Source organism: Tubulanus polymorphus, chromosome 1 (assembly GCF_964204645.1).
Source record: "Tubulanus polymorphus chromosome 1, tnTubPoly1.2, whole genome shotgun sequence".
NCBI classification, from domain to species: Eukaryota; Metazoa; Nemertea; class Palaeonemertea; order Tubulaniformes; family Tubulanidae; genus Tubulanus; species Tubulanus polymorphus.
In genome coordinates, this window is record NC_134025.1 from 9,696,984 (window position 1) to 9,717,004 (window position 20,021).

At 37.3% G+C, this 20,021-nt stretch overlaps 2 protein-coding genes across 7 annotated transcripts in view; one reads left to right on the forward strand and one right to left on the reverse strand.

The window, feature by feature from the left end:
* Positions 1-2,385, reverse strand: part of LOC141904289 (muscle-specific protein 300 kDa-like) — a 61,525-nt gene extending 59,140 nt beyond the window's left edge. For all 6 annotated transcript variants that reach the window (XM_074792906.1, XM_074792912.1, XM_074792892.1 and 3 more), the window contains exon 1: positions 2,266-2,385. In XM_074792906.1, coding sequence (XP_074649007.1) covers positions 2,266-2,353 — 88 coding nt within the window. In that variant the 5' untranslated portion in view covers positions 2,354-2,385. The remainder of the gene's footprint in view (positions 1-2,265) is intronic.
* Positions 2,386-15,406: 13,021 nt separating this feature from the next.
* On the forward strand, positions 15,407-19,558 carry LOC141901020 (uncharacterized). Its single transcript, XM_074788118.1, has 3 exons — positions 15,407-15,457; positions 15,707-15,939; positions 16,452-19,558. Exons 2-3 carry the CDS (start codon positions 15,757-15,759, stop codon positions 17,652-17,654), a joined length of 1,386 nt encoding a protein of 461 aa, XP_074644219.1. The 5' UTR covers positions 15,407-15,457; positions 15,707-15,756; the 3' UTR covers positions 17,655-19,558.
* Positions 19,559-20,021: the final 463 nt, after the last annotated feature.

The following is a 20,021-nucleotide window of genomic DNA, read 5'->3' on the forward strand; positions in this document are numbered from 1 at the left end:
CGAAATAACCCAGGCGTTGCTTTAACCAGCTATCTAGGTTCGCAACAGAAATTATCATTTTGTCCAACATGTTTCATTCGATTCCAAAACTGCACGTACGGCTATACGATTGCAAATGTGAAAGTCAGACATCATGTGGCACATGTATGAGAACCACAGTCTCAATGCTGCGTCGTATTGCCGTCGCAATTTTACATGGCTACTTACGTGAAGTGGGCTAATACAGACCTTGAATACAGGCCTTGAGAATGTGCCAAATCTCAAAACAACTATCAAACGCACGAGATCAATTTTGACAGAAAGTAAACGAATGTTATGTTCCTCAATATATACTAATATATTCAAATTCAATTTGAAACACCTTCCAGCTCGTGTCACGATCAGTAATAAAGATCGAACATCGAACATTCTCAAAAAAACAAACCCGATCCAACGGTTTGCAAGCGTCAAGTTTGACACAGCCATGGCTGCCTCCATTTGCGTGGAGCTGCTGCTGAAAATTCAAAAATGTAAATCGGGTACCGGTATTTAACCGAGGACCGAGTGCTCGCCATTACACCATGGTATTTCTGATGGTTATTTTTTGAGCAACTGGCTCCAGAATCACCTGCCAACGGCCATATTTCATTGATGCAATATACCGGTACTGTGAAACAATATAATATTGACGGGAGATCAATGAAACTTAAATGCCTGACACTAGAAGACTTATTTCGACTTTTTTGACTATCTTAGATGATTGGGAGAGGGGTCCAAAAATAAGGACATTTTCCGTATATTAAGGCTGCGAGTAGGGTGCTCCTCGGTGTTGAAACAAATACATCCAAAACAATTTAATTTGCAAAAGGATGAGTGTTAAATTTGTAGGCTTTAAGCGATCACTGTCTTGACAAAGATGGTAACCTTAATGGGAAGGAGCGGGGGTCCGGACTACCGACCCTCCAAACCCGTAGTCTGTCCCTGTGTTACTAGAAATATATCTCTATTAACCATTTTTTCAAATAACTAGGTGCCCTTGTTTCCATAGTTACGGAAAATTTTGATTTTAACAAAGTAGGACCGGTTGAATTGTCAAATTTCTTGATATAAATATGCAAACATGATACTCTAGAAAACGTGTTTTGGAAGTTTGACTCGCAACTACTTAAAAACTAATACGGATAATTGAAAACGGTAAAAGGTATATAGGACCACATATAGATGGCTATTGATCCTGAAAACTTCAAAAATGTAGATTAAAATTTGTAAGAATTACGAACTTTTGAATGAGATGAGCAATAATTCAAGTTGAATTATCGGGAAGACGATATCAATGTTTATAACTTCACCAGTGCGCATTGTTGCATTAACTTAACAAATGAGTGATATCATAAAAAAGTTTATTATCCGCCGAGTTCATCGATATTTTCACTTTGTTTCTATCTTTATCCAATCCAGAGATATGAACGAAATAGAAATATTAAACGGGGAAAAAATAGGGACAAAAAATTCAACAATGCGGACCCGGTGGGTACCCAAAAAAATGGCGCCTGGAAACTATAAAAAGGCTTATTGGAAATTTTGGTTGTTTTCAACCCCTGAAAAATTGTCCAATATGCCAAAGCCTTGATAAGAAGACAGGCGATTGCTTACTGACCAAAGTTTAAAACTTCAAAACGTAAAACAAACATAAATAGAAATTTTGGTTTATAGTTGTCAAACCACGGAAATATTTCCATACGCTAGCGATAAGTGTAATGTTCACATAATAATGTTCGAAGATAAGATTGAGCACAAAAACACAACACTCATATGGAACAGACATCAAAATGGCCCTTGTTTCGCTCCCGGCAGGTGTGGTGGGTCTGTAAGGGACACTCAATCAAAAAATGAAACGAAATTTACCAACCAAATAAATAACAGGGACAATTCCTATTTTAAGATAAAAAACTCGGCACATACCTGACGCCTTTAACCAGTATTTCAATGTAATAACATTGGATGACAAGTTAAACCCTAGTCAACATATTGTAACTAAGTTGTTCGGTCGAAACTTATGCCACATCTGACGATGATCTCTAGTGTGAGATCAAACGTCGTGTCTTTTAGATTTTTTTTATAAAACAAATTCTCGATTTTAAAGTTCTCTTAATTCGTACATAGCGGGTTTTTATCTTATTATGCCACATCTTCTGAACAATAAATGCGGCACATTATTACACCGCCCACGAGGTTTTCATCGGCTCCATCTATATACACTATATACAACTCAATTCTAGATCTTACCTTTGTACGTTTGCCGTTTATCATCGACTACCTGCGAAGCCTGCAAGATGTCTTCTTTTTCGAGGCTGACGCTTCGAACTCGCGACATCTCATGTGCGTACGCGGTAAAAAAACTAAACGATAGACGGTTCACTGATACTTGTCATTGCACTAAATCGCAAAATTTTGCTCGGGACCTAGTGACGACACTTCTCCGCGATAAACGTTATCTAAATTCCGAAATTGAAATTAAACCGCGCCGAGGACAGCGCAACACTCACATATACGTATTAGCTATATATACTTAAATATCAAGCGCTAAATAAATACATTTCTAGCACTGTAAAGATAATGTTTAAGCACAAACAATGCGAAATGAACTTATTCAAATTAGTTTGGGAGAAATTTTCTGACGCGTATTATTAGGTTTGGAACCTACTGCATTGACACCGTAACGACACCCCCCTAACGGTACATGTAATAAAAATGCATTCGATGATAAATTGGCCTTTTTTAACGAGTCATGGTCAGTACTTGATACTGAAAAGATCGGCTTTAAGATCAAACGAAGTCAGCGAAGCCGAATTCGTGACCACTGAACAAATGCCATATCATTTCAATAGCGTTACTACTTCGCGATTTAAATTTCAGTACAATGATATATAAACCAAGTGAATGACAGGAATTTTCTAAAGAGAACCATGGCAAATTGATTAGTTTTATCACACTACAACAGTTACAAATGAGCTGATCTTCTCTGATTTGAAGAGAATAAAACAGTGTATCAAGTCTTAAACAGGCTTAGAACCATCCTCCAACAGCGAAGATTCGAACCTGATGGCATCGAGACTGAGCCACGGCACGAAACCCTGCCACACTAGCCCGAGTGCGCGGCAGTTTCTTGTGGCAAACTTGCGCACCTGGTCTAGTGTGGCAGGGCTTTGCGCCATGGCTGAGTCTAGGGATGTCATCAGGTTCTAATCGTTGCCAGGGGAGGATGGCTTATAACCTAATCTAACACAAGAAAAATGATAACTAAGAGAAGAAAAACTATGCATAGGTTGTTTAGCATATCTTTAACAAATCTAAGACTTCCGAATGATTTCAACTAGGAAATAAAAAAATTTGCAAAATTTTTATTAGTCAATCCATGCTATCTCGATTAAGAAAATTTTAGCAGCGTTAATGTCAACACTTTGTCTTTGAATTCGTACAATATGACTTGATTTAACTTGACTAATAATTGCTTTGGGGGTAGTGGCACTCTTCCATTCAGCGCGGATTATAATGTCGGACAGGAGAAGTCGAATTAACATAACTGAAATTGCGCGATTGAAAAATGAAATAGACCTCTGGCAGAATTCCAAACGAAAATTCCTCTAAAACCACCTTCCGTCAAGATTAAGAACTATTGATATATCTATGATGAACTTCAAAATACAATAAGCCCAGAATAAAGTGTTAAACAGAATTGAAACATATAAACAGCTTTTTTCAAAAACGTTTTGTACGGCTTAAAATTCAGGAAACATCAATATATAGAGAGACTACATTCTAAGTGTATATCATTATGTACATATTTAAAGGTTTTAACTACTTATAACCCTCAAACCAATTCTAACTGTTATAAATCTAATGCTGATCCTATTCTTAATTTTAAGATTTTAAAAATCAGTTATACGGATATAGCCGAACACTTCCGCTAACATAAATGGAGAAATTTGTAAAAAAAAAATCACGAAATTCATATTTCAACTAATTACGGCAGGTACTTGAAAAGAAATAAACTAGAACAGTATCGCCTGTAAAAGTCCCACGAGAATCAAAATTATATGCATTCTTGATACGATTTATGAGACATTTTCATGTAAACTATAAAACCAGTTCATTCATTCGAAATATTTCTGAATCTCCCGAACTGAATTAATAACGATTTTCTATTCTAGTTCTACGAATGTTCACTGCGGCGCCACTATCTAACAGTATGAAAGGTAGAAACTTCCAGAATATCTTAACTTAGGTGCGAAAGTTCACCGTTGTTTTTTTCCATTATCACCAAAAACCTTTCGATCAATTCAAGAACTTTTGAACTTTTTAAGAAACACAGTTATAACGTTTCTTTTCAAGTTGCCTTAAAGAGCAAGTGGAAAAAAATGATAATAATTCCAGATTCATAGTAACGTTTTTTTCTTGATCAAGTCCGCTAAAATAAGTAAAATATATTGTCTACTGTTAGATAATCTGACTAACTAATATTGAGCTACTTCATAATATCAAATATTTAAGGTATATTGCGGTAAGCTGCCTGTCTGACATTCTTGATTGACTTCAACATTATGGGAGGGGAACGTTTCTGAATCCGGTTTACATAATTTCGATCGTTCTTAGGAATATTTGATTAACCGACATCGGAAAAAACGGTTACAGGATCGCGATAACAATAGGCGAAAAAAGAGTTTATCGGTAAAACGTCACATAAATATCGACGGTTATGTAGAAAAGTTTGCGTTGCGGTGACTTGTTACACAGCGTATCCTCTGGCAACGACCAATAGGGGACTGTTATATGTCTATATATATATTCGTCCGCGTGTTAAGTATGAGAAAACGACTACCTGTCACGGAAGTGCCAATTCTCTTTCCACTTACACTAACGAACAATGTATTAAACATACAGCTATATGAATAGAATTGACAGACGAACATTAAACATTTTCACGTCATAGACAAGTTTTAAGCTACTTAAATGCCGATCCCTGCAGTCGATCGCGTTCGATTGTGACCGTAAGCCGCAGGGGGCGTTCTGCGACCAGAAGGTCTCGGGTCTTTGCGCCTTTATGTGTAAAGTTTCACACCATTTTGCGTATAAAGGATTGCATTAGGCAGCCGTTAATTCATCAATGAACTTTGAATTAACTTTTTGCGTGGGCTTGTTATTAATTCAATTATGATCCACGCAGTGATTTATCCACGTAATTCGTGGTTTTGTAATTTCTTAAACACAAACTTTGCCCCCACAAAATCTCTACGTTACAAGAGTTTAATATTTCAGTTCTACATTGGAAAGTTTTCTACAAACCTATTTATAAGATAATTCAAATCTTTTCGAATAGTTTATATAATCGTCCTCAGTTCTCAGATATACTCAAATTAAAAATCAGAAAATCAGGAACACTTTCATAAATAAGTTTAAAGACCAATCATAATTGTGCCTTAACTATTTCTTATCTTCAGAACTAACCTATAAACTGAGTCAAACACCTAGAACAAAATTATGACAAGTCATCGAAGATCGATGATCATATTATCATTTAGGGTCGTCATTTTATTGTAATTTTCCCTATCATTATAATTATATTATTATTATCTTTATTATCACTATATCGCTATTTTGTTTTTGTACACTATTTGTTTTTTGTTTATTTTTCATATCTAGGGCATTCCCCCTTTTTTAGTACAGCCTTTAGGCTTGGAGATATCCTTTCAATTGTGCAGGGCAGTGTACATTAAAGCAACATTCATAAAAATCTTGTACATATATTGGCAAATAAATATATATTATATATATATTATTATCTAATCATTCTCATGTGAAACATCCCATAAAATTTAAGATAAGTCACAAATCCAAATTTCATCCAAACAGAAGACATCGACCGTAATAACAACAAATTCTCTTGACCCTGGAACCAGATGCAAGGTTAACTGTTCATAATGAATGAATCGATACGTACAGAAATCATTTTCCCTGAACTATCATCAGCACACCTTTTCATAATAAAAACACGGTCGCGATTCATTAAATAAGGAAATTTGAAAATGTTTATTCTACGGGATTCAATCGATAAAGGATCGATCACGGATGCTAAAGGAAAAAACCTGCAAAAATATATGCAATATCATGCGTCGGTAATAAAAACAAGTACCCGTAATATGATTGATACAAGTAGTTTGCGTGTGGCAGATCAAACTTCATTATTCATCACCCAGTTAAAACTGTTCCAAGTATGGCAACACTAGAGACGACTGCTGCTACGCATCAATAGCAATCATGAAAATTAAATCCAATAACCCGCACGCTGTTAACTACACCATAAAGCTAGATACACTGAATTCAGCAGTGTTAATGACCAGTATTTGTGACGAAATTCATCAATTTCTAAAATGCACAGAATTGACACTTCGATATTTAAGATTACATGGCCGAATAACATACTGTCTTACAAACATCTCGTGCGCGTAGGAAGCAGTTAACAAACGTCTAGACGTTGAATACAAATTTCAGTAGTTATCATCCGTATTGCATTTTTCAATTGAAAATGATTCATTATTATGTCAACATCATTGCTTCAAATTTGTCGTAATAAAAAAGGCAAAATTCCTCATAACATTTTTCTACATAAAAGCCATACGGTCTATCTAATAAATTCTAGAGAAAAATCTTCATATCTTTACCTTTTTTCTCTTGTATTTTAAGGTACACGCTGCCTCCGTCTGATCCGCTACTCGATTTACGCATATTTGAACGGGGTATAAAATTCTCTTCAACACAAAACTAAAACACTTTATCCGATTATCTTTTCACTTATATCGAATTTCTAAATTCGTTGCGTTGTCGTCGGCTAGCTAATGCGTAAAAAAAAACGTGTATCTCCTGAGTTGTTGATGATGTTGCTTCGGGTGTTAAATGCATTCAGAAACTTCATCCAATGAGAGAGAGATGTTTCACAGGAATAGTCCTTGTCACACACTGCTGCAAGCCTGGGCAATCAGACCGTCACTACTACAGTACTATTAATAATAATACGACACTGACAGGCAGCTACAGGTATAATTGTTCCACGCGAGTATTCAACTGTGACGAACGAACGCTACTACTCACTCACGCTCTAATCATAAATTTAATTTTGCTGCAAAGATTAATTGTAAGCTAAAGGGACACGCGTGAATTAAGGTCGATTGTTTCACCGGGTGTGGAATCTGATTAAAATGTCGCGAAAGCTAAATAACTAACTACCGTAAGCGACGAATAACCTATCGGTTATGTGTTTGCGTATACCTTAACTTTACCGTACTACCACCTCTTCAAGGCTTTTACACGTGTAAACAACTAAACAAATAAACGTTCAGTAATTCGAAAACTCAAATTTTATTATAGAAAATTTGCGAATTTTCACGCGTCCCATTTCAATTTTATCAACACTATATTATCGATTTAGAAAAAAACGTTTAAAATTATGTAATCATGATATCATTGAATATCAAGTGTTTTTGACGATATTGCTATGAAAAATAATTGTTTCCCATCAACAGATAATTGAACTCTTTTAGAGAAGGCGTAATTAGTTCGAACTTAAATTCAATGAGGAAAACAAGAATGTGAGATCAATAACAAAATATATAAGTAGAGAATCCTAGAGTAATGCACCAAATGACCTGAGAGTGACAAGGTACAAAGTTTGAAGTGGGCCATAAAAACAATCTTCCAAATTCTAAATCTTCACACTGGAAAAACAATCTTGAACAACTATTAACCAAAAGTTATCATAAAACACATGATTCGATTATATGAAATACGGTCCCATACATATAACTTTAATAAGTCAATAATGTAAGTAAAGTAGTCAGAATTGATAAAAAGTAACCTCAAGATCTTTGTAAAGCCCCCCTCAAATAATATGAACACTATTGCCAAATATGATTTCATATTTGAATATGTCTACGAACCAAAACTACATATTTTCTGCTAAATAACATGAAAATCTTTTAAAGGAAATAGCCATGCATTTAGTAAGCATGGTCTTATATCAAAAGTTGCTCTAGCCCTGAAATCAGAGATAGGGTCTCAAGTGATTTGACGGATACTCATTCAAAATTTAACGAAAACTTTACCCCTATATATGGTTTCACAAGCAATGGCAAACCCAGGGGATGCACTGGGAACACGTGGACCGCTCTTCCTTAAGTCCTCATAAATCTTGCATATCGATTTTACACAAATTTGTGCGAACGGTTTTCGCGATCATCTTGATTTGATAATAACCATAGGACCTATTAGTGATTTGAAATGAAATTCGACGAACGGACGACATCGGAGAACCCTGAAACCCATCAGCTCCGCTGACCTTTGGTCACAGCGGATATAAACATATTGTAAAAAAAAAACATGAAAAGATATATGGGTATAAAAAACATTTCCATGAGAAGAAAATTGATTTTGGTTGAATGAAAAACGTCAGAAAATACCGGATAACCTAAAATATATGTGTATTTTATTGCTTCGAGATCGACCATAAAATATATTGCAAGAATAGCGAAAAATCAGAACGAAAACTGCACAGTACAAATCAGAAGACATAACTGTTAGGAGTTGAAATATCTGTCGCGAGGCCAATTAAAAAGATTCTAAAATAAACCTTTTATTTCTGCATTTATGGGCTGGTAAATGGTGCTATAAAATGTACACATTACACATCCAAGATAATATACGTGCCATTCAAATACCAGTTTAATCTAAACGGTAAATCTAAATAATTCACTCCGCACCGTTCAAATATAAATTCTTTAAGTTGAATGTATACTGCGGCGCTAGGGCTGTAATTGTAAAGCAGAGGATTTTTATGAGAAATCTGGCACCAGTTTAAACGAAATTCAAAGAACTCCTAATTATTTCATTTTCGGCAAATTACCACCAGGGTACTAACCAGGCCATTAATGCAACTTCAAATTGTCCAGGATATGCTCCAATTCTTTCAAGATTTCAAAAATCATCTGGATGATTTTTACATTAAAAAAGAACTTTCATTTTTCAGCTTTACGCATATGTAAAGTTACCAGTATATTTATGATACAAAACATACAAATAACAGCACTTTTTAGTAGCTTCGATCAGTATAATAATGATAGAACTAAAGGCTAAGCATTTTTGCCCTGGGGACATAAAACATTATATCTGAACGTGAAATGATTGTCAGTCAAGCTGCATAGTTTCCAGGTAGGAATAGAATTTTCCCGACAGGTTTTAGTTGATCAGCGAAAAATGAAGTGTCTCAGTCAATTAAAATCCACATCGATAGAACGCTATTGACAAGACGGCGTAGCTCCCTGGCACTTTAAAGAAAAATTGGCACTTTATCAACATTAGTTTCCACACCATTGTAGCGGAGCGCCGCCATTTTTTACTTGTAGAAGTAGAGGTCGTACAGAAACGAATGCAGGAAATGTACATAACAAGTATGCTAATCATAAGGAAACAAAATATATATATATATATATATATATATATATATATATATATATAATATATATATATATATATATATATATATATATATATATATATATAAACAAACGATTTGACAAACGATCAACGAAATTCAACTAATTCAGAAAATACAGTGATACCCATACGCGTTGTTCAATGATTTTTACATTTGACAACGATAATGATCTTATACGACATGCCTTCTTAAGGCTCTAATGCAAACAGCTTGAATGCAGATCTCTTATATATCTCACTGTGCACAGATGACATATCTTATTGAAACGTTTGGATAACCTTATTCAAATATGTCTTACAACATATCGAACGATAAAATAATGCGAACGGACACCTCAGAAACCTTTCCTGCCGTGATATTGGGCTTTAATTCAACTGATTACACGTCAATCAGTTGAATCACGCTTGAAAATTACTGCAGGTACATCGATTCAGCCATCTGTGATAATATACCACGGATAACCGATTGGCTCATACTTGACCTGGATAAAAAATGCATCTTGCGCTAACAATTTCAGCGAATCTACTCACAATTCTGTAGTTACAACAATGAGCACCCAGCGAAAATATTGTGGCAGGCGAATTGTGCATATCAAGATGAACTAATGGCAAATAAAATAAATAATAATAACCCTTATGTTTCAGTACTGATTTTAGTTTATCTGATAATCCGGCTTATTTTTTCGATGAGGAATGGTAGAATGGAGTTTTACATCAAATATTCAGGCATGTCATTTGGGAAAAGCCGGTGGTCCTCGTAGGTAACATGATGTTCGAACGTACTCACCAGCGAGACTATGTATAGCAGCAGCGATACCGGCCCCGGTTCGACTTATATGCACCGGGTCTTGTAATACTGGAGGTAGAGGGCTGTTAGATCTGGGTAGCTGTATTGGGCTGCACGCCCTCAATAGCTGCGGACTTGCTGTAAGTGACCGATACGACCCGGCTGGTGTAATCGACCTCGGCGATGCAGCGCCTTCCACGTCGGAAGACGGACTCGCAAGAGCCGGACTGCGCAAATTTCGTTTCATCCTCGCGAGACTCGATTCTAGTTTTCAATTGTCGATTCTACAAAAAAACAAAAATACACGGGTTTCTATAACCTTAATCGCATATTATCATATATATCGCTAAAATTCAGTTTCCTGGAAGCGGATCGCGAGGTAACCATGGCAACGAAACGTTTCCTTCCCATGACATGTTTCTACCATACAGAAAAAGAAGGCCTTCAACATATGACGCCATAAACGTGTTGTCTGGATACCTATTAATAAACCCACTGAACTGTAATAACTTTTCTTCAATTTCTCTTCGTCGTCTGATAAATTCATATAAATAAACTGAATTAATTCCCGCTGAATTAGAAAATGTTCGCGCTATCCTACATTGCTTAACATTGTATTACACCAGTATTAAAAAATACAACGATAATGATACAGAATCAAAGAAGTCGAATAGATCTCGACCTATTTCAACTGCCGTTGATCGACATAAAATCAATCACTAACCTAGCAGCATCCGCATATCATCACTCGTAACCTGATATTGACACGATGCAGCTATACATAAAGCCGAGACATTACAATGAACACCCGCAGTTCAGAAATAACTGATCGGCATTATTCAGAGCAAACTAGGGGATGTTTATTGCTCGATAAAATGGTTAAAATCCGTCCTATACAAAACTCATGATAATCGATAGATGACACGGATAATATCCACAAATAATCGAATTATAGCTCACTTCAATAAACAACGTGATGAATGCTACCTTCGTTCCAATTAGCGATTAGCGTAACAAGTACATCCCATCTGTCGGTGTAAGCCGTATTTTTACGACGGCACCGGCATCAATAAGCGACATAGAAACACCGCAGTTAATAAGAGAGTTCACGCGCTTTCAACAGCATCCATTGTCAAACCGGTTCGCGAGCAAATGAGCGAACGCTTGATGGAATGGTTTCTCGTTGCGTCTTGCTAGTTTTTATTGAGAGCAGCACACATATCAAATGAATCGATACACACTCACTCACATCATCGCGATGAATGCAGTTATGATAATATTACCTTTCATTGATCTTTCAAAATATAACTGCTCATTTACACGACTTGTCGATCAACGATATTAATAACCGACACGCAGGGGTTCGACTGTGATGAATATCATTAAATCTGTTACATACAATCACAGCGACAAATCGCTGTCAAGAGCAAGGTTAATCAAGGAACAAGTGGGTCTGTGGATACAGGAAAAATAACCATGACTGGTATTGCGTGCATTTAAAAAAGTTGCCTATTCATGATTTGAATGTATATTTTTCCATTAAGTTATAAATTGTTTACATTGTTTTCCTTATAATACAATAAATCAATGTTTATCAAATGTTTCAATATTTTGGACATTTTTACAGGTGCTTTTCTTCAGTTATCATTTCCTAAGAATATAGGCCTACCTAGCAACAAGCCCAACAACTCTAATCGGGGGCAGATCCTGGCTGGAAGGTTCGCCTTATATGAAAAGGGTCCTTTTGTAATCAGGGGGGATGGGTACTGCATTTTAAAAATTTACCGTAGGTAATTTTTATGCAACTTTAGCGCGTATTAGATCAGATCAGTACAGGGGATTAAAAGAAGCCTATATTTTCAAAAGTCACTTGCCCAGAAGAGGGGGAGGGGGTTCGAAACTCTGGATCTAGCACTGCTTAAGCAGGAAAATATGTTCACTATCAATCACCATCAATGGTCTCTAAGATTCAAGTCTAACTCATAACTACGGAACAATTCACAAGGGTCAGATTGATTTCTGGAATTTCACATTTTCCACATATTTCCATATTTTTCACCGTACATTCATTTCACGTGAGTCAATGTACAATTACATAATAGTGGCTACTGATCATAATCTGGAACAGATTAGAACAAAATTTCTTAAACATTTATGCAGCTTGTGCATAAATTCTGAGATCAATAAAAAGGGGATCAGAATATTTCTAGACATGAATTTTCTTGAACTTTTCACACATATTTATTATTCTAATGATTTTTCACAGAAGTTTTTACATTTTTCAAACAATTATAATATCAATCTTCATAATTTTTCATTATCAATGATAATACCCCTTAATTAGGTAAATTGGACCAGTATTTTGCATTCCACTTACCAGCACATCTGACGATGCCTTTCTTACGGAGCGTTTGGTCAAGTAGCCTGTTGTATTTTTTCGTCACAGCACCTCTGGAGGAATGATATATATTGTAATGTATATACACAAGACAGTAGTCAATTCATTTCAATAAGTGAAATATGAGATTCGAACACTAGTCATTACGCGAATACACTCCGATATTTAAACAATCCAAATGGGCAAACAAACTGATAGTACAATACAATTAATAGCGTCTTGATCTCATGTTCATATTGGATTAAGCAAATACGAAAACAGGGCATTTGAGATTTTTGATAGAAAGTGAATTAGTAAATATGCCAAAAATGGCATTAACCATAAAGTGGTGGTATATAAATAGGCATTTTTACAAACTGTAAACCGGTACAATAATAGGTCATCACTCAACTAACCCAGAGGGACCCTTGCATGGGTGGACCCGAGGGCTGGATTGAGGAGCAAGATCTGAAGGTCTAACCAAAATCTATTTGACCAGGGCATTCAGTTCTGGCAGTGACTACTCCAGAACTTTAGACCAAGTTGTGCCTTTCTTCACTTGACTGTGTAATTTTCAGGATCTTATTTCTAACGAAGTCACTTTTTGACAAAGCACCTTCAAAAAAATTAATGAAACACCTTAAAAGTCTTGAGGAAGAACCTTTTGCATTTTCTTTTTAAATCATTATATATTGAATTAATATTCAAATTATTGAGCATTTTTTCTTGTGCACTTAGAATGTAAAGGGGAGCCACTGGAGATTTTAAAAATTGGCAGAAGCAAAACCCTTTAGGCCTATATCCAAAAGCTTTATTCGCTATTTCCAATGACAATGGCCTTTTAAATTTGGATTTTGGACTATCAATTAGGCAAGCAACTCGCCTCATTGCCATCATGTGCAAAAGAGCAGGAGTGCTCATAGTCTGAACTCGTCAGTACAGGATGGTTAAGAAAATGCCAAGCATCTCACCATCTCAGACTCAGTCTCCGCCCATCCAACAAGGCAAGGGTTGTGCTCTTGCCACAATTTTCGATGCCCTTCCTTGGAAATGGCAATTTTTGCTTTATATTTCTATGCCGCAACATCAGGCGTGGATCCAGAGGGGGGTTTCAGGGTTCGTGAACCCCCTGCTACCAAAAAATTTTTTAATCATTCTCTTGAAGGAATGTAAGTAAGCTTACTCAACACAATGCGGGCTAACATAATACTACATAATCAGTACTAGGCCTATATCATCTTATGTTTGGCCAAACAATATGTCGTATAGGCCCCCTATCAGAGAATTTAGTCGGTGGTTTAACATTAACATTCTTTTGAACCCCCTCCTGGAAAGATTCCTGGATCCGCGCTTGAGCACCAAGATCCAAATGCCTGTTGCAATCACACTGGTTCACTGCCAGGACCACTGAAATTTTCCAGATCCCCCTGGGCCGGGCAGGGTTGGCTGGCCTGACACTCGCTTGGCACTTTTTTGCCCTGCTTTTTAACACAGCCACAGTGTGTGTAGTAATCGCTATATGCCCTTTTCTGGCATTTCTTTCTGGTCTCAAAAATGCCCTTGTTGGCCTATGGAATGGATCCGCTTTTTTATCCGATTTTAAGTGCCCTTCGAAATTTCACTGGCAATATTTTTGACGGCATTATTTCAGCAACCGCTAATTCTGTGTCCGGAATCCGGGCATAATCATAAGATTAATTGGTAAATACTGCTGCTGAGAAAGTGAGGAGAGATAATCATATTTGATATTAGGCCTCTAATCATGATAAATTATAAAGGGCACATTCCTTTTTCAAGGGGCACTCATGCTTTAGATGAGGGCACCTTGTCCTTGCCTTTTCAGGGAGGGCTAAAGGGGCACTCGTACTTAAGAAGAGGGCACTATACAAGGAGAATGTTGAAGAAAAGGGCACTTTGCCTTTTCAAGGGGCACGCTCAGGCTTTAATTTGTGGTGAATGCTGAAGAAAAAGGAACTTTTTTGCCTAATTTTTAAAATTTTAGGGGCACTTTTGGTTTGGCACACGACATACGGATAAATGTGAAGACGAGGCAATTTTTGCCGATTGTTAACAATGAAGGGGCACTTAGCCGTATTCTGTATGATTGTTAAGGGGCACTTTCAAAGATCATAGGGGCACTAGGGAAAATATAAAAAACAATGCCAGTGTTTTTCATGGGTGCCTTCTGAGAAATTCATTGTTGATCTTGAAGTTGGCGACAACCATTCTTTCATGGGTTCGCCAGCTTCATTTTTATCCCCATCTGTTGAAATCTTGTCTCGGATTCATTTATTCTGGATTGCTCTGATAGTCTCTAGAAGCCCTCTCAAAGCCTTTAAATGGTACCATATTTTCAAAATTTTCTAGGGGTGGGCCCCTAGACCCCCCCCAAGGACTTCTCTTGCCCTTCATTCAATTTCCTTCCAATACTGTCTACCCTAGTACCCATCCCCCTGGATCTGCCCCTGACTAATTACACACCATTCGCCCACACCAGAGGCTACTAAATAATACCATTCGTCAAAGGACAGGATAAACGCTGTCCGCACGTGTGTGACAGTGACCATTTCAATTTCGGGAACATAAATGTGGAAAGACGGCTCTTTCAAAACGAATTTACCTAGGCCTACGCAGTCCCAATTATACACAATTGCATATGCTCGGAGCCACCCTCTAATGTACGATAAGCGCCACCACTCGGGTTTTGTTCGAACTAACAATGATAGCTGGTTTGTGATGACAGTACTGAATGAAGATGGGGAATGATGAAGGTATTCACGATTAAACGGTTCTCGCTTTGATTTAATATTTCTAGTACTTTAAACTGGCTCACCATCATTGTGCAAAAATAGGGGCTCGTCAGAAAAAGATCCAAGGCCTGCATCCTTTCCAAAATTATTTGTTTCCAATCCATTTGATTTCTTCAATCATGATGACTTCCTAATGATTGACTGTCAGTTTTGTCTTCTTACTCTTCTCTTGTCCATCCAAAGATGATTTCAATTCATTTTCAATTTCAGACTACGCTACTGAGCTGAAGTATTTCTCTCATTAAACGTCACAGCAAATAATGTCATTCATGTTTTCGTTAAGAAGAGCCGTTGGTCGCGCCATTCACCAGTCCGACGCCAGACGCGATAATGGATCTGTGCAGCGAGCTAGCGGATCCGGATTCAAGTTTGGATCGTGGCGGTCTACGGACGACATGATCGATGACTTTCACAGAGCTGTTAAAAATAACGATTTCAATTTAGTGAGTATAAGGGGGTCGATTAGGGGTATGCACAAAAGCTGCAATGTCTTAGTGGGAAAAGAACCTTAAGTTTTCTCCATGAGTCCATTGCATAAAAATCTGTTTTGATGAAGTTTTGCTGAAGTGCTGAAGATAGTTCCTTTTGCAAATTTTCTGTGAGATGACAATGCAGGGCCCCTCGTCTGAAGCACCTTGAATAATAAAATGCCCTTTATTCAGGCCGATACCTTTTTTGGCCACAGGCATTGGGAGTCGAAATCATTCCTTAGGCTACTCAAAGCTTGGTAGTTTCTCAATGCCTTGATTGCTAGATAATTACGGAAAAGTGTAGAAAATAAAAAAACATGATTGACTAAGTCATTGTATTGAATCGTTTCTATTTTTTAATCCAAGTTTGCATTTCTGATTCAATTTGCTAAGTGTAAGGCATTATTTGGATAAGTCATTGACAAAATGATGGTCCCGACTGTGCGTTCAACTGTATTATACATAGTTCAACCTTTTTTCTGCAGGTGGAGCAGCTGTTGGAATATGGTTGCGAAATCGACTGCGTACGTCCATGCGGTAAGGCGACTGCTTTGATGATCGCGATTAGTGAATCGCTCACTGACATGGTGCAGTATCTACTGCGTAACGGCGCTGCTGTAAACGGCCAATACAGCGGTAGTTTTACGCCATTGATGCTCGCGTGTCTGAAAGGCAATCAACTTTTCGTTCATTTACTCATATCGAGCGGCGCGAACGTAAACCTGCCCGACTCGACGAATCACACGCCGTTATTGATCGCCAGCGAAAAAGGCTACGACGACCTCGTGAAACTGCTCGTCGAGCACGGCGCGAATATAAACCATCAATCGGGCACCGGGCTACCTCCTTTGAACCTCGCGTGGGATACAAATTTCCCGATTCGCGGTCACGGCACCGACGACCACGAAATCTACGATTTGTACAATCGCAACACGGCGCTGATGAAAGCCTGCCGCGAGAATCACCTAAACGTTGTCCAGGTACTTATAAACAAAGGCGCCAACCTTCAAATTACGTCCGAACTCGGCAATACGGCTTTGCTGATCGCGTGCAAGATGATAAACGCGTGCTTTTCGAGCGGCGCGTCAAGCCTACGCGAGAAATGCATCGATCACGGAGTTCACATCGTGGAGGAGTTACTCGCCGCCGGAGCAGTCGTTTCGACGAGCAACTGCTCCGGCGATACGCCGTACGCGATCGTCCTCAATCAAATTCGTGCCTTAGAAGATCTGATAGTCGACCCGGCGCGCAAGGTCTACATGCTCAAAAACTGCATCGTTGTTATGACCGATTTGATTAAAAATGGCAGCGCGTACTCGCACGGCCTCAACGGCGACAGCTTGTACAAGCTGTTGTTCGAGTGCTACCTGAGTTTGCAAGAACAGGACCGCGCGTTCCGTCACTGTTGGAAACCGTTATGCAAGTTGTACAAAACGCTCGCGTTGATCGGTTATCTGCCATCCGATTCGGATTTGAGATTTCTATCGTCGGGCGATTTGACGGACGGCTACAAGAATCCACTCATTACCTGGCTACGCAATCTGATGATACACGGTTACAGTTTGAAGCAGCTCGCACGAATCGAAATACGCAAAAGGCTCGCGTTGCCGTACGTGCAAAATCTGAAAGATAACAGTTTGAAGTTGTCCGTGTACCTGAAGGATTACATAGTAATGGACGCTACTTAAAGTTTAAGCCTGTAAGCTAAAATGCTGAGCTCAAATGAGAGCCGTGAATTATTGCTATCATACTTTAATTATTATAAACCGAAGATGAAGATCTGAGTAATGTTTGGTTTTTATCCATATCACGATTTGCCGAACTTAACTCATATTTTAGGGAGTCTCACTAGACTGCAAATTTGGTTTTAGTTCAATATTCATATTCATTGTGCTAACTTAAATGTGCCAATTAAGAGCAGTCTGATTTGGCATTGTCTAAACATTGACCCACAAGTGTGGATTTTAGTACTTGCAATTTCTATAAATGATTATTGGGCTGTTTAAGAATTTATTGATCTATTGCATTACATCCTTTACTAGGCTAGGATCATATTTCCTTGGGGAAAAATTTCTTATTATTTGATGGAGAGCATTTTTAGGTTTAATCTGAATGTATGAATAGCACCAGCCTTAGATTTTGTTTTGTTAGTACGCATTTGTTCTTATACTCAAAGGAAGAAATCTCAAGAATTGAACACTGAATTAATATCTTTATCAGGTATTTGTTTTTCATCCCACCATATATCAAGAATTAGCAAATGATGTCAGGAAAGTGCTCTGACATAAATGGAAGCACCCTACATTTAGTCCAATAACGGGGAGTATCTTTGATTTAATGATGTTTACATGCAAAATCATTTGAATAATGTTCAAATTGAACTGTAGGCTTCTAGTAAATCCACCAGGCGATGTTCTTCATCATGCTGCAAGTTTAGAAATTAAGATGAATCCAACATACGTCGATGCATTTTTGGATTTGATGTATTTATCAATTGCTTAATAGATGTTAAGTCATATTTATTTCAGTATTTACAGATGTTAGCTTGATAGAGCTGTATTATTTGACTAGTCAGTATTGGTGTTATATTTATCGGGGAAGGGAACATAGGATAATTCGGTAATAAAGGGCAGACAAATCCAGGTTAGAACTGCATCGGGGCTGGGCATTTATAGTACTGTATTATAAGAAAATAGATGTTGGAAAATCTCTAAAGATATGCATTATGTTCTTAGCTCGACTAAAAAAAGGAGTTAAGCTCTGAAATACCGTTGGCCTTTCCTGAAAAGATGCCCTCCCATCACACAGCTTCTTAGAATCCAGTCTCTGGTATTATGATTTTGTTCGTTTATGATTACCGTAATTGAAAAAGCAGGAATAACAAAAGCAAAATTTTTGAAGTAAGATGTTGCCATCGTTTCTGGAACTATCTTATCTCGATGCTTTCAGGCTTCAATGCTCTGGATCTACCAATGTTGTGTATTATTATGGGGATGCGTAGGTTTTTGTAACGTTTTTTTGGTTATAGGGTTATAATAGTCTATGGTATAATCATGATTTATTTTTTTGCTTTAATCAGATTTTTTGTTTATCATAAAGCTATATTTATTTGTATCAGTTGGTGCTATCGTGTCACAAGATAAAATGCATTTTGGCAGCGGAACGGCCATAAATGTTTACTGGAGAATTTTCGTTGCTTGAAGGGTAGTTTCACCACAGCTTACTATTGCCCTTTGACAAGATTCAGGTATATTTATTCTGAATACCAGACAATCTTACTGGGTTTCGTTAGAAATAGAAAAATGGCTAGAGACTAAGGATTATTAGACAGGCTATTGGTCAACGTTATTTATTTTGAAATGTACTGGTACATGATCATTGTAATTTTCACTTTTTGAAATGACTGGTAATAATCACACTCAATTTCAATAAATCTATTTCGGATTAGTCAAATGGCTGTTTTTCTGGTTAGAGAAAATGTATTTTAGATAATAGATATTGTAGTGGTGAAAGTATTTATGCTGTAAATTCTAGTCAGTAGTTATTAACCGATGTATTTAGAAAGAATTGTTGTTTGAAGAGGTTTATTTTTATGGTGGAAATAAACTATTATTGTTGACGTCATTTAAAAAATGTTGAATTCATATTTGGGCGACGTATTTTTACTGGTCTGAGCCTGAGCAAAAAATTCTTTTGGCTGTTTTTGAAAATGCGGAATGATTGTGGGCAAATTGTTGTTGCTGTGATCATCATTCGAGGATTTTTCATACACTTAAATCTTTTGAGTAATCATTTTATCAAATGATTACACCAAGCTGAAATGAACCAGCTCTGGCAATCGCTACCATTGCTTACTCCTGACACGTAGTTTATACGTCCATGCTCCTGATAAGACTGGTCGCCACTCTCCACTTACCCGGTAATTGTGTAAGATGTGAAACACATGTAGGCTACATGTATGCTTTAATATGACTGTTAAGAACTATGTGTTTTGACTTGGAATAAGTAAATTGCTAGAGCAGTTGCCAATGGGATTGGATCACCGTGCCACTATG

Excerpts from the sequence above, each read along its gene's own strand:
- LOC141901020 (XM_074788118.1), top strand. The coding sequence starts at position 15,757 with ATGTCATTCATGTTTTCGTTAAGAAGAGCCGTTGGTCGCGCCATTCAC. Across the intron at positions 15,940-16,451 it reads AAAATAACGATTTCAATTTA|GTGGAGCAGCTGTTGGAATA; the intron begins GTGAGTATAAGG and ends TTTTTTCTGCAG.